This window comes from Pelophylax lessonae (assembly GCF_965119305.1).
Source record: "Pelophylax lessonae genome assembly, chromosome: 7".
NCBI classification, from domain to species: Eukaryota; Metazoa; Chordata; class Amphibia; order Anura; family Ranidae; genus Pelophylax; species Pelophylax lessonae.
In genome coordinates this window covers 277,920,416-277,945,380 of record NC_138774.1, presented here as the reverse complement: position 1 = coordinate 277,945,380, position 24,965 = coordinate 277,920,416, and the positions used below count along the sequence as shown (strand labels likewise).

At 42.4% G+C, this 24,965-nt stretch overlaps 1 protein-coding gene across 1 annotated transcript in view; it reads right to left on the bottom strand.

Annotated features, from left to right (window-relative positions):
* The window catches only part of ASS1 (argininosuccinate synthase 1), a 166,205-nt gene that overhangs the window by 67,638 nt on the left and 73,602 nt on the right, over positions 1-24,965 (bottom strand). The window contains exons 8-11 of the mRNA XM_082263083.1: positions 22,959-23,029; positions 21,306-21,336; positions 8,006-8,096; positions 543-627 (exon numbers count right to left, since the gene is read on the bottom strand). Coding sequence (XP_082119209.1) covers positions 543-627; positions 8,006-8,096; positions 21,306-21,336; positions 22,959-23,029 — 278 coding nt within the window. The remainder of the gene's footprint in view (positions 1-542; positions 628-8,005; positions 8,097-21,305; positions 21,337-22,958; positions 23,030-24,965) is intronic.

Below are 24,965 nucleotides of genomic sequence, written 5' to 3'. Positions count from 1 at the left end.
CCACCAGTACCCACCAGCAGTACCAGCCAGCACTATCTGCCATCAGTACCCACCAGCAGTACCATCCAGCAGTAACTGACATCAGTACCTGCCACCAGTACCCACCAGCAGTACCTTCTTTATTATTCTGTATAACAGAGAAGAAAATGTATTCAGGTTGGCACAACTTAAGACACAAAATATTTTTTAACGTTTAAACTTAAAATAGTCTTTTCTGTTCTGTTTCAATGCTGCATCCCAGAATTTTTCTGCCCTATCAATACAGAATCATCCGTATTGATAAACGTATCAGGAAGGAATGCGTCACGATACATTGCTTTATTGTTATTTTGAGCACAGCCCTATTTAAAGCCCTGTTCCATGTGCCCCTTTTATACTTTGAGCACCTGCCCCTCCAAAGGTCTCTGCACGGCCCTGTTCATGTGCGTGTAAAGGAAGGCGTTCCAATACTTTTGACAATATAGTGTATACACTATATAGAAACTATATAAATTGTGCCTTTATTGAGCTGTGATCTGGTAGTAGGACCCAAAGGAACTTACGCCACTTTGTTGAGATAAGAGAATAGCTCCAACGCACCCTGATGCCGCGTACCATCCTTAGCGTTGGTGACTTGCACGGGGACACCTGTAACAAAAGATAAGCGCAGACATAACATGTGGGCACTCATGAAAAAAAGGGGGGGCATAGACATAGGAACCCCGTGGGGAACCGAGCACTTTCCAGCGAGTGTAAAGAGCTTCTAACACAACACACGCATTAAATGGATGAGACAGTTATGAACTCTAAGTAACTTCTTAAGTATCAGGAGGTGCAGGAGGGTGGGGAGCAGGGGACATATTCAGAACAAAATAGAAAACGGCAATAAAAATAAGCCCCCCACCCCACTGCTGTCTCCTCTGTCGCCCTGTCTTTTCATTTCATACACTGTGAAATTGCAACCAGCACCATTGCTAATTACATTTCACGCTCTGCCTTTGTCTTATGGCCGAGCACCTTCTGTCCCACCACTCGGAGATTTGAGCCTGACAAATGGGAACGAGGGGAAGGAGGGGGGGAGCTGGTGGCCCAATTGCACGGTAAAGGCTTTGGCTGCCCACCCTCCCATAATGTCTGTTTCAAAGGGCGCCAAGCAAGTTCTGTGGCTGTCACGGCTCGGGAAAAAAAAAAAAAAGGGGGGGGGGGTCTGCTCTCATCAGCGAGAAGTTAAATCCGCCCGGCCAAAAGGAGACCCTATGAATTAATTATTACACCTTCTACAAAACAGGGTGTGGTGATCGGATTGGGGCAGAGGGGGGAGAGCCATGGGGGGGGGGGGGGGATTTTGGTATGGAAAAGGCTACGGGTGGGAGGGAGAGGACAGACTATGAAAAGAATGAGGTTATTATTCTTTTTCAAACTGAAATGAGCAATAAATGTATTAGCAATCTGACAAGGAGTTGTTCTACCACAAAGAAGAGCTGGGCCCTGGGTTTGCTACTTAATCTTTCCCCATCTGTTCCCCCTATTAGCATTGATTGCACTATTCACTGCCAATCAACTCTTAACAGACCACTTTCACTCTCTTTTTTGCTATTAAATGTAATTCTTTGCAATAATGAACTTTAAGCCCCCTTCGTCAATCTGGAGATCCTATTTATTTTTAAAGGGGGTTTTTTTTTTTTTTTTCTTCCTACCATGTGGACTGGATCCCGCTCGTCACTTTCTTGCGCTCTGCTCCCTGATCCGCAGCTTATAGGTTTCAAATAGTCAATAATTAGATTAGAACTTCAAATAAATGAAGTGAGGTTTGAATAGAGAGTCTGATGGACTAGGCTGAATGGGACTGTCATTGTCCTCTTATGAGATGATGACCGGATTTTAATTTCCTAGGGGTATTCCGTAACAATGCCATGAGTCGCCACAATGCCACGTGTAAATAAGTTACTATATGTTTTGTAGCCGGGTGGCGGGCTTGCTGGCAGCTGCAAGGCATCGTTTTAAAAATCATTGCTTGTAGGGGCTTTTTCAAAGGGAACACAACTTAGAGGATCTATTGTTCTGGGGCAGAAAACAATGAGATTTGGGCTGTTGGGAAGAAAGATCTGATATCTGGACAACTGTCACTGTTGCAGAGTTTTGTACAGTTACTACATCTTTTCTTCCTACTTGGAAAGTTTTATCATCAAATGTTTTTTCCAAAAATATAACTTTTTATTGATTTTAACAGTATATAAAACACACAAAGAATTGCAACTGCATGAGGGTAATCAGATACAGCTATCTGGGAAAAAGTAGAATAGTCAAAGTTGTTTGGATGGAGATACCTGCCTGATTTCTGCTCTTTGAACATTTAGAGCCGGTTCACACTACCGCGACCAGAAAGTCGCCCCATGAAGGAGCGACTTTTTAGCGTGACTTTGAGACTCCATTCACACTAGCGCGACTTGTCAGGCGACTTGGTCGCCTGACAAGTCGCAGTGGGTCGCCCGCCATTGAATAGTACAGGACCCATTCTAATAGGAGCGACACAAGTCGCTCCGACTTAAAAAAAGGGTCCTGTACTACTTTGGGGCGACCTGGAGGCGACTTGCATTGACTTCAATTATATGAAGTCAGTGCAAGTCGCGCCGAAGTCTTCACAGGTCGCCCCAGCAAGTCGTGTCGCCCCTGTGTGAATGGGCTCTTAAGAGACTTGCAAGAGACTTGGAAGAGACTTGGAAGAGACTTGGAAGAGACTTGCAAGAGACTTAAATGATAGGCGACTTTGTCTGTGGGGAATGCCTGGCTAATCTTTTTCTTCTTCCTGGAAAGTCTGATCACAGTCGCTTGAAAATAGATAAGGATCCGACTTAGAGGCGACTCCCATTGAAGTCTATGTGCACAAGTCGGATACAGGTCGCCTTGAAGTAGTACAGGAACCTTTTCTGAAGTCGGAGCGACTTCAGTAGTGCACATTAAGACGGCTCTCATTCATTCACATTGAATTTGTGATGACAAGAGACTTGGGGCGACTTGAGGGCACACAAGTCGTGTTCCAAGTCGGAGTAGTGTGAACCGGATCTATACATCGACATGCTCTGGATTTTGTCCTCGTCGTGAAAGTAAAACAAATAAGTCCTGATATACAAAGGGTGGCCATCTTCTACGGATCCAGTCCAGCAGAGGGTTCGGATGGATCTCTCATGAATACGTATCTAGACAAAGGTTTCTCAACCAGGGTTCCTCCAGAGGTTACTAGAGGTTCCTTGAGCAATGAGCAATGTCTGCCTCTCAGATACATTCCCACTGACACCATTGATCTTCTTAGCTCAGTGTTCTCAACCTTTTTCAGTTAAGGCACCCTCTAAAATTATGGACAGTCTGGAGGCACCCTCCAAAATTATGGACAGTCTGGAGGCACCCTCCAAAATTATGGACAGTCTGGAGGCACCCTCCAAAATTTATGGACAATCTCGAGGCACCTTCCAAAATTATGGACAGTCTGGAGGCACCCTCCAAAATTTATGGACAGTCTGGAGGCACCCTCCAAAATTTATGGACAATCTCGAGGCACCCTTTAAAATTATGGACAATCTCGAGGCACCCTCCAAAATTATGGACAGTCTGGAGGCACCCTCTAAAACAAGGTTTCTCAACCAGTGAATGACCGCATGTCTTTTTAAATTCTCTTTCACTGGAAAGTTTTTTCCCTATGCTAGGGTCACCAGTACGGTATTTGTACATCGCTATCATCTCTCAAGCGTCTCTACTTCAGAGAGAATAAGTTCAATGCTTGTAGACTTTCCCCATAGCGAAGATCCTCTAGTCCATGGTTTCTCAACTAGGGTTCCTCCTGAGGTTGCTAGGGGTTCCTTGAGCAATGGGCAATTTCTGCCTCTCAGATAAGTTCCCAATGACACCATTGTTCCTTTTAGCTATCTGTAAGGGGGTAATTTTTCCCAATGATGACAAGAGTAAGGAGCATTCTTCCCACTGACTGTCACACTAATGTGTCATGAGTTGTAGATTTTTAATTTTCAGCAGGGGTTCCCCGAGACCAGAAATTTGTTTCAAGGGTTCCTCTGTGTTGAAAAGCTTGAGAAAGGCTGCTCTAAATTATTGACTCTCGAGGCACCCTCTAAAATCATGGACAGTCTCGAGGAACCCTCTAAAAATATGGATAATCTCGAGGCACCCTCTAAATTATGGACAGTCTCGAGGCACCCCATTCTAAAATGTAAAAAAACTATTCTAATAGTTTTACATAATACATCAACATCCACACCATTGGCGGCTGGTGCTCCATGGGCCGGGGGGGGGGGGCATCAGATGGACCGCACCATACACCCCCCCCCCCCGGACCACACCAGGCCACACCCCCCCGGACCAAAGCAGGACAGGACCCCCAGGACAGAACAGGATCACTCACCCTGCCTGGACATCAGCGACAGTGGCGGCGGTGGCTTCTTCCTCCTGTCTTCTGCGTCTCCTCCCTCCTCCATGCCCAATGGCATGGCTTCTCCTTTTGGTCAATTGGGAAACGGGTCTCAGAACCCGCTTCATGATTGGCCAGGAGGAGGATCCGTGTGACAATAGCGAATTTTCATTCGCTATTGTCACACAACTGGGTGGGCTCGGGGTACAGTGCTCTGCGCCCCGAGCTCACCCTTTTTTTTAAGCCTGTGAGAGCCTCTGGTTCTAATCACATGGTTAAAAAAAAAAAAAAAAAAGCCCCATTGAACTCCATGTGTCCGGCGCCCCGCGTGTAGATTAGGGGGCCGGACGCATGGATAGGGGTGGAGGCGCCCCTACGCCCTATATGCACCAGCCGTCACTGATCCACACACATCCACACGCAGGACACCCAACGTTAAAGGTGATTTATTCTTTACATAGTTTCATAGTAGTTGAGGTTGAATAAAGACAATAGTCCATCCAGTGCAACCTTTGTAAGTGTGTGTGGATGTATTCATTTCCCATACCCCTTGCATTCTTCTAAATGCTATACAGTTTTGCACACTGGTACTGATTAGTATTCCAATGTTTCTCTTCTCTCTCAGTTTTTCTCCATCACTCAGCAAATGTGACCCCAGAGCTGACAGAGGGGCAGGGGAGGGTCAAACAAGGATGCTGTGCAGACGACCAACATCCTCCTTCTCAACCGATGACAACATTAGTTGTTAGGACGCTGGTGGCTAGAAAGCCATAATGATGCACAATGAAAACCCATGGCTTTGTGCTACTAAAAGGCAGGCTTCATCCTCCCACTGGCTTGTATACAATTTTGGGGCAATTTTTAGGCATTTGTGCCAAGGCACCCCTAAAGAAACCTCAAGGCACCCTAGTTGAAAAAGGCTGGCTGATTTAAGTTAGCATATTCAAGTGGTCATTCAATGGAAGTACTTACAGACCCAGATGGCATCGGATATTTATGGCCCCTTTATTATCAAACAGTGCTTGGTGAGATGGAAAAGGTAAGAGTGGTGGTGAAATCTGTTATAATCGCGCTTCCACTCAAGCGGTGTACCAAGCACATTAGGGTCCAGATGAATCGTAACCAATCAGGTCACCACTAAACACATGAGGGCACTCTTGTGGCTGGAGGAACGGAGGTTTAACCTCTGCATATGGAAAACGTTCTTTACTGTAAGAGCTGTGAAATTGCTCTTCACAGAGCCTGGTTATAGCTGACTCAGTTGATTGCGTCAAAAAAGGGGTTCTATGTATTTCTAATTATAAAGGGCTACTAAAATTTATCGAGATTCCTGCATACAGCCATACAGAACCTGCATGATTGCTGCCCATTGAGATGCATTCAAAGATACGGCTATACACGTATACACACTGACATATGCTCCGAATATACTCCATCTGCGTCAGTGCGCATGCAGGTACTTTACCCAACCATTGGTACACAGCTGCCTCTTTGAATGAATCTCAATGACCATCTGTACGCAGCGACAATGGGTCCCAGGAATGTCATTAGGCAAGCTCTGCATGCCTTATGGCCGCTGTATGGCATAAGAAGGACATTTCCACCTATGGAAGCAAGTTGACTCGGAACTTAACTGTTTTTTTTCACCTTCTTTAAGGCTCAACTGTGGTATTAGAATTTTGTTTTTAAAACTCAATGGACAGGTTTCATTTTTCGGGGACCAGTTTAAGTGTAAGGGGTACCCTTCCGGTTGGCTGTAGTCAAAGGGAGCTAGGTGACACCAGCAGCTACCAGCACCATCTTCTTGCTCGTTCTACTGCATATACCAACAAATTTAATAGTCAGCCAAGCTGTCAAATTTCCGAGACCGCTATCTGATCTGTATCCATGCAATCTGATTAAGTATACACGTCTGAGCACCCTCATAGGTCTATGGACAGCTTTACCATAGTAAGAAGGAGTTGCCAGCTTAAAAATCCAAAAGTAATCTACCTTGAAGTTTTACAAACCAGTTCTAGGGAATGAGTGAAATCAGCCAGTGACGTGCTATAACAAACCCCTATTTCTGTGCTAAATCAGAAAGTCTACCCAATACACTTTAATTTGCATTCTCTGGCACTTTACAACAGCAAGATTCCAGACAGGATTTCACCCTTGGGTTCGGTCCCATGTTGACTACCTTCTAACTTCTTTCTACTTGATACTTCACCAGTCAAATTCAAGCCTCCCAAGCAATGGTTGTATCCAATTACTGGTTGTGGGACTTTTAACCTATTTAATATACTGAGATATGTAAGGAACTTACAAGTGGGTGTGCTTTGGAATAACTCCCTAGGAGTGCACATACAGTAGGTCAAATAAAGGGGTTCCAAATGAAAAGGGATGGGGTTCACTAAAGCAATGCATGAAGAACCGAGTAGGTAGGCTTTATTTACCATATGCATTTCAAGTCATAATTCTAAATTCTAAAGGGAGTCTACCTTTATACCCGACTATGAACAGTAGACACAAACATAAGTGAAATCCACCTTCAACTGTCCTTTTCCAAAATTTCCGATATTCAACTGCTGCCCAGTGCATTGCTTGACTGGCCATTCCCTGATTGGGCAGCCTGCCACCTTAACTTCTTCCGCAAAGCCACAGCATAAATATGGTATTATACCATAGAAAGAAGGAAGTAAAAGTATAGCTTGCCATTGGTGGATGGATATTGGGTAACAAGGAACCTCACTTTTTATTTTTTTATAACTTCCGTAATCAGAAGTCAAACTTGCTAAAGGTCCAATCGAAGTGCCTATGTACACCTTGGCAGAGGAGAACGTATAGAATGACATGTCACTTAAACAGGACTTTAAAGTAGACCACTGATATTAATAACTTCCTTCCATCTAGATCATCATGTCCTCCTAAAAGCATAAGGCCGGGTTCACATATGTGCGGCCACGGGTCCCATCATGGGGTCCGTTGCCTCCCTGTTTTGCCAGTTAAGGTGCGAATCAGGTCCGAATTTTTGCCTGAGTTTGCACCTGAACTGGACCCAAAAGGTGCATAGGACCTTTTTGGAATGCGGAATGTGGCCGCCTCAGACCTGTGTGAACCGGCTCTATCGCAAGCCGGGCACACTCGCATGCCATGCGAATTGGATGCAGGAAAAAATCTGCATCTACTTCGCACATATGTGAACCGGCCTAAATCTTGAACAAGCCCTGCAATACTTACTTGTCACGTCATAACTGTCCTAGGCTCTATCGGCATTCCACCATGTGACCATATGTCTTGGCATTTGGTCACACAGTTGAACGGCAGAATGCAGGGTTCAGTCGGATTTCCTATAACTAGAACTTAACTAGAACTTAACTAGAACTTATTCCTATAACTTAATAATTTTAAGCATACACAGAAAGTCTTGTATCTCAAATAGACAATGGTGTTATATTAGGCCAAGTTCTGATATGTTGGCTTTTCTGCTTAACAATGCATCCAAATAAAAACTGTAGACACAGGTAAGAAGCCATTCATAATTACTAAACTGTATTTTTTCCTGCAGTTCACTTGTTTCTGGCAATTTCTTTTTACTATGTTATACAGTTCATGGTTTTAGATGCTTACCATTCTTGAACTCAATTTCCAAAATGTCTGGGGTGTTGGGAGCAGTCGCGGGATCTTTAGTTTTCACAAAGAGACCATCTGGAGCATGGTTCTGGAAGAAAATAAAAAACTTACCAGTGAGATACAGTAGAGGGGTGCATCTATGATATAAAAAAACTGGACAACATTACAGCCCTACAGAAGACATAAGGGATTATTAATGCTTGAAGCATACCCTTTCCACAACTTTTACATAGTTTGTGAGGTTGAAAAAAGACATCAGTCCATCCAGTTCAACCTATGATGTGTGTGTGTGTTTGCTTTTAACCATGCATTGTATACCCCTGTATGTTCTGGTCTTTAAGGTGCCCATCTAATAGTTTTTTGAAACTATCAATGCTCCCTGCTGATAGCACTGCATGTGGAAGAGAATTCCACATCCTTGTCTACTGCCTCCCTCCTTGTACCTTTTTTATTACTTGCTTACTATCTTTCCCCTCATACCTTTTCATTTTTGGATACCTTGGAATACCCTTTTCCTTTCCTGATATGCTTGCTCTTACATTTCTAGTTTCTGTCTACCCATGTCTTAATTATTTGTCTACCGTCTCCATTCCTATACTTCTACCTTTTTTTTCCTTTTTTCTTCCTCCTTATACCGATCTATTAGTCTACTACATGCCTCCTTATACCTTCACTGTCTACTCCCTACTGACTATTTCCCCTCATTTTAGTCCTGCACTATTGCTCCTTCTATCTGTCCTCCTAATTCTGACCCTTCTTGGCATCTATTTGTTTCTTCCACTTAAAGTTCCACTATGCAGGATGTGGAAACCTTACAAGCGGACCTGAACAAAATAATGGGGTGGGCAACTACATGGCAGATGAGGTTTAATATTGAGAAATGTAAAGTATTGCACCTGGGCGCCAGAAACACGAAAGCAAGCTACTTACTGGGGGGGGGGACCTCTGGGTGAGTCTAGGATGGAAAAGGACCTGGGGGTACTGGTAGACAACGGGCTTGGCAGTGGCAATGCCAAGCCGCTGCAAGCAAAGCCAACAGAATACTGGCGTGTATAAAAAAGGGGATTCACTCCAGAAATAAAGAGATTATTCTCCCACTCTACAAGACTCTGGTCCGGCCACATCTGGAGTATGCTGTCCAGTTCTGGGCACCGGTCCTCAGGAAGGATGTGCTGGAACTGGAGAGAGTCCAGAGAAGAACAACAAAAATAATAATTAGGGGAATGGAGGACATCAGCTATGAGGAAAGACTACAAGCACTGAACTTATTCTCTCTGGAGAAGAGGGGGGGATATGATATCAATTTACAAATACTGTACTGGCGACCCTAGCATAAGGAACAAACTTTTTAGAGAAAGGGAATACAATAAGACACGTGGCCACTCACTAAAACTAGAGGAAAAATGGTTTAACCTTAAAATACGTAAGGGGTTCTTCACTGTCAGAGCTGTAAGGATGTGGAATTCTCTTCCATAAACAGTGGTATCAGCTGGGAGCATTGATAGTTTTAAAAAACTATTAGATGGGCACCTTAAAGACCACAACATACAGGGGTATACAATGTACAATATACAGGGGTATACAATGTACAACATACAGGGGGTATACAATGTACAACATACAGGGGGTATACAATGTACAACATACAGGGGGTATACAATGTGCAACATACAGGGGTATACAATGTACAACATACAGGGGTATACAATGTGCAACATACAGGGGTATACAATGTGCAACATACAGGGGTATACAATGTACAACATACAGGGGTATACAATGTGCAACATACAGGGGTATACAATGTGCAACATACAGGGGTATACAATGTGCAACATACAGGGGTATACAATGTGCAACATACAGGGGTATACAATGTACAACATACAGGGGTATACAATGTACGGTTAACAGCAAACACACACACATCATAGGTTTAATTGGATGGACTGATGTCTCTTTTCAACCTCAAACTATGTAACTATGTAAGAATGGTGCTACTCCTTCACCATCCATTCACAGGCCGGGACGGTCCTTGACCAAGCTGTGTTACTTTACCCACAATAACAGAATTTAGGGTAAAAAAAAGGCTTGTCTATAAATGTTTTGCAAATGTTTTGCAGGGTAAGACAGTTTACCCTAATGTACTTCAATCTCTGCTTTAACTTGCCTGGCACCACACAGAACTAAAATATCACTTCTAGGTGGAGTTACTCTTTAACAGCCCTTTATTTCCACACACATCTTGAATCTGTCTGATCAGCCCAGGTTTATTGAGAGACTGCCAAAAAAAAAAAAGTCTGACTAGGTCCGTAGCGAAATAAATTCCAGAATCTGGCAGATATAAGGCTTCTGCATAAAGATGGGGGCTCTCTACACTGCACACTAGTTTATTCTGCAAAGATGGAGAAAGAAATGGGGCTGGGTGACCCCAGCAGGTGCTCCGCTGGAACGCACTCGTACAGTGTCCCCAAGGTTAATACATCCAGGGGAGCTGAGAGGAACAAAGCTAAAACTCATCTAAAAACGCATCAGCCTAATTCCAGCCTTGGCAGAGTTACAATGAAGAGGCGCCTTTATGGAGCACTCATCAATCATGGCCTTTCTGGGTTAGTGGCTAAAATCTGCTTTGGCCCATTTGATTGCCTGCTGTCCCTGACTTGTGGGCGTATTAATGCTTGTCAATCAATGCGGTACCCAGCTTTCTCTGCACGGCCTGCTATGAATTCTGAAGACACCTACTGTATGCTATGGGCAGGGTGCCTCCCGATAAATGCTCATACAGCAATGCTAGTAGATGCATAAACGGCTGATGCAGGATGAAGGAGAAAAAGGGTCGGGTCCCCAGGTCTCGGATAACTGCAAAAATTTGGATTTTAAATTTGGTATGTCACCAATTTCATTGACTTTACTGTTTGAGGAGATCTCTAGTCTAAACAAAACTTTTTTTTGTATTTTTAGAGCCCTAAATATATAGTGATGGAGAATATTTGCTCGCAGCTTCAATATATTTATGTGAGCTTAACCAGAAGAAACATGGATCCAGTGAACAAACCTAACAGGTGGGAATATTACGTAACAGAGGTCCACGTTTTTATGTTTTGTAGTTATCGCGGTCATACTGCAAACCAGATAATTCTACGCATGCAAGCTCCTAGTGTTTTCCAATGGCAGGTCTCAAAAAATACCTTCTGAAGCTGGATAAATATATCAGTTAATTTCCAAAATGTTATGTAAAAGATAAAAAAATTTAAAATCTATGAGCAGGTTTTTCTATTGCGGACAGGGCGGCTGGTGGCCCATGGGCCGGGGCGGCAGACAGACCACACCATAGACCCTCTAAAAACAACATTGTGAGTACAGGGGATAATGTCTAGGGGCCTGACCTGAGGGGGGCCACCCTGGTGTAGGATAGTCAGAGGACAGGTGTCAGTGTGGAGTGAAAGGGGATACTAGGCAGGCATCCTGAAGATAAATCTACCCAACTAAGTCGTCTGTACAGAGACTTAACCTAAATTCATCTAGTGGCAAGGTGAATCTGCAGCCATGCTGCATCTTCAGACAGGAGTCCTCATCCATTGTGAATAGTTTAATCTGGAGAAGTAGCGGCTGGTGCTCCTTGGACCGGGGGGGGGGGGGGGGGTCAGCAGACGGACTACACCATACCCTCCCACCCCCCCCAGACCACACCAGCTCGCACACTACACGAATAGCATGGCCTCTCCTTGCAGCCAATTGGGAAACGGGTCTCAGGACCCACTTCCTGATTGGCTGGGAGGAGAATCAGTGTGATAATAGCGAATATTGTCACACAACTGGGTGGGCTTGGGGCGCAGTGCTCTGCGCCCTGAGCCTACCCTTTTTTGAAGCCTATTAGAGCCCTTGGCTCTAATAAAAATAAAAAAAAACCCCATTGGAATCCAGGCGTCCAGGGCCCTGCATGTAGATTAGGGGGCCAGACGCATGGATGTGGGGGCGGCGCCCCTGCGCCCCCAATGGACGGGCCGCCACTAATCTGGAGTATCCCACTCTTCCCTACTCCCATCCCTAATTAAAATAAAACACCAAAAACAACTACATACCCCTGGACTGTTCCATCGACTGAGCCAAGAAGTGTTAATCTGTGGTAACCCAGGGGGACCCAAGAGTGTATTATCCTGCAGTCCTCAAGGGGGCAGTGCTACAATAGTTTATTTTTTAGAAGACCCATAATGCTCTGTCATTCAAAAACACCAGAAAAAAAACACATTTTTGTTTATTAGTTTTGTAACCATCTACTGCTTTCTGTTTCTTTCAGCATTGGGGCTCCAAGAACCAGCCGCCCCCCCCCCCCAGATCAAATGATTTTTGAACTGCACTGCCTACAAACAGCTAGATGGACGGGCAAGGCACTTATCCACAAACCTAAAAAGTTTACCACCTATTGTTTCATGCCATGCGTCAAGAAAAGCGAGAGAGAGAAGAAAAACTTGACAAATTAGATTGGCTGGTAAGGTAACCCAGGGGGACCCAAGAGTGTATTATCCAGCAGTCCTCAAGGGGGCAGTGCTACAATAGTTTATTGGATCTGGAGTATCCCACTCTTCCCTTCTCTCACCCCTAATTAAAATAAAACACCAAAAACAACTACATACCCCTGGACTGTTCATTGACTGAGCCAAGAAGTGTTAATCTGTGGATGCCAATGTTGCTAACGGTAACCCAGGGGGACCCAAGAGTGTATTATCCAGCAGTCCTCAAGGGGGCAGTGCTACAATAGTTTCTTTTTTAGAAGACCTATCATGCTCGGTCATTAGAAACACCAAAAAAAACCAACACATTTTTGTTTATTAGTTTAGTAACCATCTACTGCTTTCTGTTTCTTTCAGCATTGGGGTTCCAAGAACCAGGGCCCCCCCCCAGATCAAGTGCTTTTTGAACCGCACTGCCTACAAACAGCCAGATGGACGGGCAAGGCACTTATCCACAAACCTAAAGTTTACCACCTATTGTTCCATGCCATGTGTCAGGAAAAGCGAGCGAGAAGAAAAACTTGAACACTAGATTGGCTGGTAAGGTCAGGCTAAGTGAAAAAGGGGGTCGGGTCCGCAGGGCAGCCGCAAAATATCCCAATTCAAATCTCTTTACTAAACACTGGAAATCAAAGTCACTTAGAGGCCAATTTTCAAACCTTCCACCGCTGACAACCTCTATTAAATAAAATAACCAAATAGAAATAAAGCGACAACCCGGTCTCGCCATTGCCTTTCATTGTCAGACACTTTTTTTTTTTTTTTCTTCTTTTCAAAGCCTTTGGTTCAAATGACATGTCATCGGTGCCACTGTATCGCAGGCTTTTCCATTTATCCGGCCCGGCAGGGGGGCTGCTGCTGCGATGTCATCGAGGAAGGAACAGAGGCGGAAAAAAAAAAAGGAAAAAAAAAAAATGCAGCCAAAAATAATAATAATAAAAATAAAAGGGAAAAGAGTCGTAGATGGGGGGAGGAAAAATAAGTAGGGGGAGAATGAAGGGAGAAGGGGAGGAAAAAAAAAAAAAAAAAGGAGTGTGAGAGAAAAGGGAGAGGTGGCAGGAGAGAGGGGTGAACAGATTAGCAGCAAATGGGCCATGAAGTGAATGCTAGTGTAAGGCCGCTTGTGCCGTCAATGGTTTTATTCACCCCGTTGATGTTGTTGTGTCCCGGTCTGAATGAACTCTTTCAAAGCGCCATATGAAGTTAAAGCAAGTAAATTTCTATCTTTCTAACATTAGAATGCCTCATTGCCCCTCAATCAGCTCTCATGGAGGCAGAAAATGACCCAACCATCTGTTTTTTTTTTCCCTTTTTCTTTCTTTATATAATCCTTGCAGTTGGAAGCATACGGCCTAAGAGGACAAGGTACCTAAGAAGACAGAGTCCGGATAGATAGATAAGATATATAGGTGGAATAAGATAGATGATAGATAGATAGATAGATAGATAGATAGATAGATAGATAGATAGATAGATAGATAGATAGATAGATAGATAGATAGATAGATAGATAGATAGATAGATAGATAGATAGATAGATAGATAGATAGATAGATAGATAGATAGATAGATAGATAAGGTAGATAAGATAGACAGATAAGATAGAATAGATAGATAGAATAGAATAGAATAGAATAGAATAGAATAGAATAGATAGACAGATATATAAGATAAGATAGATAAATAGATAAGATAGATTAGATAGATAAATCCTTGCAGTTGGAAGCATACGGCCTAAGAGGACAAGGTACATAAGAAGAGAGAGTCCAGATAAATAGATTAGATAGATAAGATAGAAGATAGATAAGATAGAAGATTAGATAGATAGATAGATAGATAGATAGATAGATAGATAGATAGATAGATAGATAGATAGATAGATAGATAGATAGATAGATAGATAGATAGATAGATAAATAAATAAGATAGATAAATAAGATAGATAGATAAGATAGATAGATAAGATAGAAGATTAGATAGATAGATAGATAGATAGATAGATAGATAGATAGATAGATAGATAGATAGATAGATAGGGTAGATAAGATAGACAGATAAGATAGAATAGATAGATAGAATAGAATAGAATAGAATAGATAGATAGACAGATATATAAGATAAGATAGATAAATAGATAAGATAGATTAGATAGATAAATCCTTGCAGTTGGAAGCATACGGCCTAAGAGGACAAGGTACATAAGAAGAGAGAGTCCAGATAAATAGATTAGATAGATAAGATAGAAGATAGATAAGATAGAAGATTAGATAGATAGATAGATAGATAGATAGATAGATAGATAGATAGATAGATAGATAGATAGATAGATAGATAGATAGATAGATAGATAGATAGATAGATAAATAAATAAGATAGATAAATAAGATAGATAGATAAGATAGATAGATAAGATAGAAGATTAGATAGATAGATAGATAGATAGATAGATAGATAGATAGATAGATAGATAGATAGATAGATAGATAGATAGATAGATAGATAGATAGATAGATAGATAGATAGATAGATAGATAGATAAGGTAGATAAGATAGACAGATAAGATAGAATAGATAGATAGAATAGAATAGAATAGAATAGATAGATAGACAGATATATAAGATAAGATAGATAAATAGATAAGATAGATTAGATAGATAAATCCTTGCAGTTGGAAGCATACGGCCTAAGAGGACAAGGTACATAAGAAGAGAGAGTCCAGATAAATAGATTAGATAGATAAGATAGAAGATAGATAAGATAGAAGATTAGATAGATAGATAGATAGATAGATAGATAGATAGATAGATAGATAGATAGATAGATAGATAGATAGATAGATAGATAGATAGATAGATAGATAGATAGATAGATAGATAGATAGATAGATAGATAGATAGATAGATAGATAGATAGATAGATAGATAGATAGATAGATAGATAGATAGATAGATAGATAGATAGATAGATAGATAGATAAATAAGATAGATAAATAAGATAGATAGATAAGATAGATAGATAAGATAGAAGATTAGATAGATAGATAGATAGATAGATAGATAGATAGATAGATAGATAGATAGATAGATAGATAGATAGATAGATAGATAGATAGATAGATAGATAGATAGATAGATAGATAGATAGATAGATAGATAGATAGATAGATAGAATAGATAGGATAGATAAGATAGATAAGATAAATCCTTGCAGTTGGAAGCATACGGCTTAAGAGGACAAGGTACCTAAGAAGAGAGTCCGGATAGATAGATAAGAATGATAGATAGATAAGATAAGATAGTAACTACATATTTATTTTAATTTGTAGGGAAACATCTCTAAAACTACAGATAGGAAGAGGGATGAAACAATTGAGATAATAAAGATAAATCCGGTCATAGACAGATCAAAATTAATCTGAAATTCATCTGGTTGCTGCTGAATCAATCAGTCTATGGGAACGCTGGTTGTACTGAAGTTGATCCATCGATTGATTTCAGTACAACCAGCCTGTAGGCTTTTTTCACCTGATCACTGCTTGCAGCTATACTCTCCAGCAGTGATCGTTGTGTTCTGCCGGTAGGGAAGGCTCCCCACGCTCCCTGCCAGTATAACACAATAGTGCTGTGGGAGGACACAGTACTGCAAGGTGTAAACACCAACAGCAATGGGATTCTGATAGAAAATATTATTACTGTAATGAAAAATCTGGCCTCATTAATCCATGAGTGACAAATTCTCTTTAATTGTACATTATAGTGCCTGGATCTGGCAATCAGGCCCCATGTATCCAGTTCTGGATAGGTATAGAACGCTAGAGCCAGTTGCTTTGGATAACATATTTTTCATTCCCCATCGTTCCAGTCTTCATAATGGGTCCTGTAAATTTTTTCTGTCAGTAGCTACTGGCTATGAATGGAAGCCAGGCCTGCATGCATGATCTGACCACTGAATTACTGACGTACAGACGAGGTGAACCTATGGAGAGGAGTTCTGTAGGCATTGGTTCTTCTCGGCAGAAAATACAATCCTATACAATCAGATGGTTTCTCCAAGTGGTCTCAAACATGAGGCACTGGGGGAAGCCTATAGAAAAGTAGACTTTCCCCGATCTGGCCATACACAAATGTTCTCCTATCCTATCCAATCAGATGGTTTCTCCAAGTGGTCTCCAACATGAGGCACTGGGGGAAGCCTATAAACAAGCAAGACATTCCCCGATCTGGCCATACACAAATGTTCTCCTATCCTATCCGATCAGATCAGATGGTTTCTCCAAGTGGTCTCCAACATGAGGCACTGGGGGGAAGCCTATAGACAAGCAGACATTCCCCGATCTGGCCATACACAAATGTTCTCCTATCCTATCCAATCAGATGGTTTCTCCAAGTGGTCTTCAACATGAGGCACTGGGGAAAGCCTATAGACAAGCAGACATTCCCCGATCTGACCATACACAAATGTTCCATCTTATCCAATCAGATGGTTTCTCCAAGTGGTCTCCAACATGAGGCACTGGGGGAAGCCTATAGACAAGCAGACATTCCCTGATCTGGCCATACACAAATGTTCTCCTATCCTATCCAATCAGATGGTTTCTCCAAGTGGTCTTCAACTTGAGGCACTGGGGGAAGCCTATAGACAAGCAGACATTCCCCGATCTGGCCATACACAAATGTTCTTCTATCCTATCCAATCAGATGGTTTCTTCAAGTGGTCTCCAACTTGAGGCACTGAAGGAAGCCTATAGACAAGCAGACATTCCCTGATCTGGCCATACACAAATGTTCTCCTATCCTATCCAATCAGATGGTTTCTTCAAGTGGTCTCCAACATGAGGTACTGGGGGAAGCCTATAGACAAGCAGACATTCCCCGATCTGGCCATACACAAATGTTCCCCTATCCTATCCAATCAGATGGTTTCTCCAAGTGGTCTCCAACATGAGGCACTGGGGGAAGCCTATAGACAAGCAGACATTCCCCGATCTGGCCATACACAAATGTTCTCCTATCCTATCCAATCAGATGGTTTCTCCAAGTGGTCTCCAACATGAGGCACTGGGGGAAGCCTATAGACAAGCAGACATTCCCAGATCGGGCCATACACAAATGTTCTCCTATCCTATCCGATCAGATGGTTTCTCCAAGTGGTCTCCAACATGAGGCACTGGGGGAAGCCTATAGACAAGCAGACATTCCCTGATCTGGCCATACACAAATGTTCTCCTATCCTATCCAATCAGATGGTTTCTCCAAGTGGTCTTCAACTTGAGGCACTGGGGGAAGCCTATAGACAAGCAGACATTCCCTGATCTGGCCATACACAAATGTTCTCCTATCCTATCCAATCAGATGGTTTCTCCAAGTGGTCTCCAACATGAGGCACTGGGGGAAGCCTATAGACAAGCAGACATTCCCCGATCTGGCCATACACAAATGTTCTCCTATCCTAGCCAATCAGATGGTTTCTCCAAGTGGTCTCCAACATGAGGCACTGGGGGAAGCCTATAGACAAGCAGACATTCCCCGATCTGGCCATACACAAATGTTCTCCTATCCAATCAGATGGTTTCTCCAAGTGGTCTCCAACATGAGGCACTGGGGGAAGCCTATAGACAAGCAGACATTCCCCGATCTGGCCATACACAAATGTTCTCCTATCCTATCCAATCAGATGGTTTCTCCAAGTGGTCTCCAACATGAGGCACTGGGGGAAGCCTATAGACAAGCAAGACATTCCCCGATCTGGCCATACACAAATGTTCTCCTACTGGCATCCTAACACAGCAAAGAATAACAAGTGAATGTAGGGCTTTGTGGATCGGAGAACGTTTTGCCGCATGCCGGGGTTAAACAGGCCAGCCACTTGGGCTGACAAGCTGATCAGAGACTGAAATGTTTATCATAATATTGGAACAAAGTGGATTCTTGCTTCTGCCACAGCATGGCTCATCTCCAGGCTCCATCCCTGCCCCGCAGGCTTCTTCGCTCTGACTGATAGTGTAATTAGCGCTGACGGATCGTTTACCTAGCTCTTAGTGACTGTCAGAGCATGAAGACAATGTCTTTCTCACTCGCTGGGCTGGAGGCTTCCCTGTATCTCAATGAGCTGCTTCATTATAGATTGTTAGCTCCCCAGGACAGAAAATGTACATTTATTTCTAGGCAATGCAAAGCCTTATCAAAGATTTTTTTTTTTTTTTTTTTTTTTTTTAGACAAATAAGATCAGTCTAATATAAATAAAATTTTTATTACGTGTTAAATAAAAATTATTTCTAGGTAGAGTAGTTTATTATCCAGTATGTACTAGGGATCGACCAATATCGTTTTTACATTGCCGATACTGATATTTTGGTCATCGCGTATCGGCTGATGTTGGCTGATATTTTCGTACATTTAAAAATTATTTTATATTTTTACTTGACAGGTACTCTTGTGGAGGGATCTGGGGTTCTAAAAGACCCCAAACCCCTCCTCTGCACTTCAAAGCATTCAAAACGCCAAGTTTGGCTGTATTGAATGCTGTCATTTTTTGGAATCTGGCGCCGAGTACCCGGAAGTGATGTCATGACATCACTTCCGGGTTTTTACATGAAATGCGGCTTTGATCAGGTCTTCGGTGGCTGTGCAGGCTGGTTGCCTGGGTCTCCCGGTGGGGCGGGAGACCCGGGCGAGCCGTGGAAGGTGGCGGGAGGGGTCTATGGACGCCGGTACCGGGGTGATGCCTCTAGCTATAGGCATCACTCAGGTACAAGAACTTTCCCAAAATATCGGTAATATCAGCCACCTTGGTGGACGATTCCGATATATCTGGGAAAGTGCAGATCGGCCCTCGATATATCGGCTTTGCCGATAATCGGTCGATCCCTAGTATCCACCACCTTCAGTGCGTCTGATAGCACCCACCACCACAATGTGATCTCCCAATCTCCTTACTAGAACAAAGACGAAAAACAGCATGTAGCAAGTGTAGGCGGAGGATCAACCTTCCCGCTCCTTGTAATGACAGCCAAGCGGCTTCTCAGCCGCATTGGTTGTCATTGCAAGACAGCCGACCATCAGCTATGGACGCCGGTACCGGGGTGATGCCTCTAGCTGCAGGCATCACTCTGGTGCAAGCACTTTCCGAAATATCGGTAATATTGGTCACCTTGGTGGCTGATTCCGATTTAATCGGGGAAAGTGCATATCGATATGCCCCATGATATATCGGCCTTGCCGATAATCGATCCCTAGTATGTACACCTGGGCAGCCAGATTTGCTCATTACATACATGAGCTCTGCTTCCCATCCTGTAATGCTACATAGTGGTTGTACTTTACTGTTCTGTTTCACAATGCAGGTCTGGAAGTCAGTTTAGTCATCAAAAACAGTGCACTCCCTTAGTGGCTTCGGCAGAGGAAATGAGTGTCGCATCGGAGAGCTCCCTCTGGTGGCTAAACTAAAAGCCTCCACATGTAAATGCAATCGCAAAAAAATATGAAGAGTCATATAGCATGAACAAATGTGAAAATTAAAGGTTAACTCCACTTTCCTGGGGAAATAAAATAGCAAATAAAGAAATAATAATATAGCGTATACAATTGCAACACAAATCATATTGTAATTGAATGTTATTATTATTATATAGGATTTATATAGAGATAACAGTTTACGCAGCGCTTTAGAACTTGAGGGTAGACGGTACAAATACAATAGGGAATCAGAGGGCCCTGCTCATTAGAGCTCATTATAAAAGACCTTTCCTTTTCAATCTGCAGCCGCTGTAATTTTCTGAAAATGCAATACAATATGGCTACCTGGAGGTGTTCTGTACACAGAATGTATACTGACCACACCCCCAGAAACAATTTCCTGCTTGTGTGATTGGCTCACCAATTTTCCTAGAAGTCTGCCTAAGATACAAGTCAGATTTCTGGCATCCCCTGCAACAAAAACATCATTTTTGGTGAGATACTCCCAATAGGAACAAGTCTAAAGGGATGCAGGCCCAGCAGATTTCCTCAGAGCCCTGCAGCGGCCACAGCTGATAGCTAATTATAACAACACTCCCATTAGACCCACTCAGCACAGAGGAACAAACAATGATTTCTTCAGAATAACAAAAAGTAGGAATCTGCAACAAAGTTTGTTATAATCCTTGCAATGTACAGAGATCACCCAGAGGGGAATGTTTTTTTTCTTAACAAAAGTGGAGTTACGCTTTAAAGTTAAAAACATTTTTTAATCCCCGCAGTTGGAATGTAAATCATATTTCAATGGTACCTTAATATGTAATTGTTATCCCCTGCTTATATTTGTTGTATTCTTGGTATGCTGTGTATTTGTTCTTTTTTTTACCAATAAAATATTTTTCATGATTAAAAAAAGGAAGGTAATTTTTAAGAACATTCCATTACAATACGATTTGTGTCACAATTTGTATACAATATATTATTTTTTCTTTATTTGCTATTTTTTTTTCCCCACGAACGTGGAGTTACCCTTTAAATGCAATGGCAAAAAAATTGAAGAGCCATAGAATGAACAAACGCAAAAGTTAAGGCAAACCCAAAAAATACCTTGCCAATAATAAAGCATACTTTACTTTTAAAATTAATGTAAAACCCAAACTTCGTTTTTTTTTTTTTTTGCTTTCCATAGAAAGCACTCTGATGTTGGAGAAGTCTGCAGCTTGACTTCTCTTCCCTTCTACTCCATAGTCTACACATGATACAATGCACAAAGCGTCCATCGATTTACAGAGTTTACATTTTTATAAAAAGATTGAAATCCACACTCACCTTTGGGTTTTCTAAGATCCCACCTTCATAGCTGAAAAATAACACAACATAAATAGAATTAGACATGTTGCTGCATTTGGAGGATATAACTCTAAGGGTTCATTCACAATACAACGCATGTGACAATGAGCGGTGTTTTTTTTTTGTTCCAAATCATTTTTTAGGTACAACAGAAGTTACAACAAGGTATACGTGTCACATTAGGGGTTGTTTATTAAAACTGGAGCAAATCTGGTGCAGAAACCAATTAGCTTCCAGGTCTTATTGTCAAACCTTAACTGAACAAGCTGATGTTAGAAGCTGATTGGCTTTCTAACAGCCCTTTTGGCTGTTCCTTGTTTCTCCTGGAGACTTGCCTGGCAGTGTTCTCCCGCTGTCCTCTCCTTTCTCCCATGCCTCCTGGCCAGGACACCTCTGTGTGTCTTGAAGAGGGTCCTGTACGCACCCGAGCCCAGGCCCACAGTCACTCCCCCAAGAATGGGGAGCTCCCTCAAAAGCCATGGCAGCCTAACACTCCATCTCCAGCTTCCACCCGAACAACTCCTCCCAAACTGGGCTGACCCAGAGTATTTAAGGGGGCCTGCCCACTGCCAATCCAAGTTGGGGTTTAGTCAGGGCCCTCAGAATACTCCAGACAGCTCCACCTTACCTCCCCTCCCATTCTTCTGGAAGTTTCCAGCAAGTTCCAGAAGTAGGGGGGAGGTCTCAGTGATGCTGGCTGTGAGTTTCTGCCCAATCCAGGAAAAAACACAGACAGCCTTGGCTGCCAGCCAAGCCTGCACACATTCATCTACACTAAACACAAATAAAATCTATCTATACTTCTAGCACACTAGAGAGTGCTACAGCTGTTGTAATGATGGTCTGTTTGCTGGTGCATCGAGTGGCAGTGCATTTGGGGAGGTGCCAGGTATGCAAGAAATGGGACGTTGTGCCGATTTATATACAGATCAGCTCCTCCGTGGTAGTCAATGACTTATTGCAATAAAACCATTTGTGTATGGTAGGAGGGTGGGGAGGGGATCTCCAGTGCTGTGGTATTAGGGATTTTGTAGGTGCGCAGTGTTTGCATTTTGGCTGCGTTGAGCAAGCCTAGCACTAGTGGTGTGAAGAACCCCAGAGATCTACCCAAAAAGAATCATAACTCCCAACTCTGAGATGATAAAGAAGGACACCTTTCAGCACAAAGTATGTAACAAAAGGACAAACCCCCGGTCACACCCCCAGTTACGTGGACCATGCATCCTAGGAGGTATAGTCCTTCATTCACAAAGGGGGAGGGGATTAGCGGTGCTTCATCAGGAGGCCTACCAGCTAAACCGGGGAAAGCTGGCAGCCTCCCAATGACGTCACAAAGAACATGGCAATGTGGGACTGACTGATGGTAAAAGACAAGAAGATTTCAGCAGGTCAACACTGGATCTGCTGAGTAGGTGGGTATTGAAACTTATCTGAACCCACTATCCGGTAAGCAGTGGTTTAAACAAAATAAATGAGGGGAGGCTGAAGATCCGCTTTAAATAGTGTACTTTTCAGAGATCTACAAATCAAGTCAACAGAGGGAAAATTGAGGAGGAAACATGAACAGCGGGATTTGGTTCTCAAATAGGGACAGTCCCACCAAACTAGAGACAGTTGAAAGCGGTGATTTACCTAATATGCATGAGGTTCTCATCCATACTCCAAGGGCTCTTGGGTGTCACAGGTACGGGAATGCCATGTTTCTGAAAAAGAGAAATGTACGCTATTAGTCCTATGGCGGGAAATGCCATGATCACTGTGCATTACAACCCACCCCGCTTCTAGGTAGGTTATCAATTAGCCATATTTGAGCATCAGCCAAATAAAACCATATTGACCCAGCATGTTGCATAGTTAGGTTGAAAAAAGACTCAAGTCCATCTGGCTCAACCAATAAAAAACAAAAAAAACACAACAATACAATTCCATATACACAATCCTATACTCACAGTTGATCCAGAGGAAGGCAAAAAGCCCCAGCAAAGCATGATACAATTTGCTACAGCAGGGGAAAAAATTCCTTCTTGATCCCACAAAAGGCAATCGGATATTCCCTGGATCAACTTTACCTATAAATATTAGTACCCAGTTATATTATTTACACCTAAGAAAGAATCCAGGCTTTTTTTAAAGCAATCTAGTGAGCTGGCCAGAACCACCTCTGGAGGGAGTCTATTTCACATTTTCACAGCTCTTACTGTAAATAAACATTTCAGTTTTTGGAGACAAAACCTCTTTTCCTCTTGACGTAAAGAATGCCCCCTTGTCCTCTGTGATGACCTTAAATTGAACAACTCAACACCAAATTCACTATATGGACCCCTTATGTATTTATACATGGTGATCATATCCCCTTTAATTTCCTCTTCTCAAGTGAGAATAAATTCAGTTTCTCTAATCTTTCCTCATAGCTGAGCTCCTCCATGCCTCTTATCAGTTTGGTTGCCCTTCTCTGCACTTTCTCCAGTTCCCCAATATCCTGATATGTGAGCTCATAAAAAAACATTTCTGCAGATAAAGGTTGTATGCCGTGGTCCACACTTTCCAAGCAAGCAAGATTTCAAAGTTTGCACAGGAGTGCAACGAATAATTGAATAATATATGCATGTATAAGGCGGTCCTTTGAAGGTCATTTGTGAAGAATATATGACAAATATTCAATAAAACACAAAAACTGCATTATTCTAAATACTAAAACAACTCCTGACAATGTATAAAATGGGATAAAATCGGCCAAAACTTTTCCCAACTTATTGGAAAATCATTCCCTACAGATGACCAATTTAAAGAAATGTTCCTACTACAAACGATCGTTTCATGCACAGGGCAATTACACGCTACTGTTCAAAGGGAATTGGAAAATGAGTAGCTAATTACAATGAAATTGTACCAGAAGCAATAAAAAAAAGGGTAAAATGTGTTCCTGTGGTTGGTTAATTTACAATCATTCACCAGATATACATATAGAACTGAATACATCGAATAATCTGAATATACAAAGAATTTATAGACCATCTTCCAAAATAATCTATGACTTGCCTTAGTGAACTATATAAAAAAGTCCTGCCTTGAAGTGCCCCTTTGACATTCAACCAGGCACCTAGAGGTAGAATTGTGTATAGGGTGTCATGGGCCTTTCCTGCCATCCTTAAAATGGATGAAAAGTGATGGCTAAAGTTTTTTTTTACCTTGGTGCACATATGTCAAACACAAGGCCCGCGGGCCGAATCCGGCCCTCCAAGCCATTTCATGTGGCCCTGCCTCGCACCCAGGGCTTTTTTTGCAGCCGGAATTTGTCGGAACTCAGTTGGTGGAACTCAACACTGTCACAAACATGGAAGCCTTCCAAGGGCAGCAAAGGGCTGCATCTGGCCCCCAGGCCACAGTGACCACTGACCTATAGCATATCTAAATCCAAGAACAAAAATAGAATAGATTGCATCTTACTAGCCCTTAGAAGTGGTGGCTGCATTAGTTCACTTTTTTAGTTTTTTTCCCCTTTATTTTTTTACCTGGTGATCTTGCCAATAATACAATTCCTGTCCTGGGGTGATAACGCTCTCTAAATGTATTGTATCTATGGATGAAAGTAGTGATCGACAGATTATCAGCAAAGCCAATATATCGGGGGCCAATATG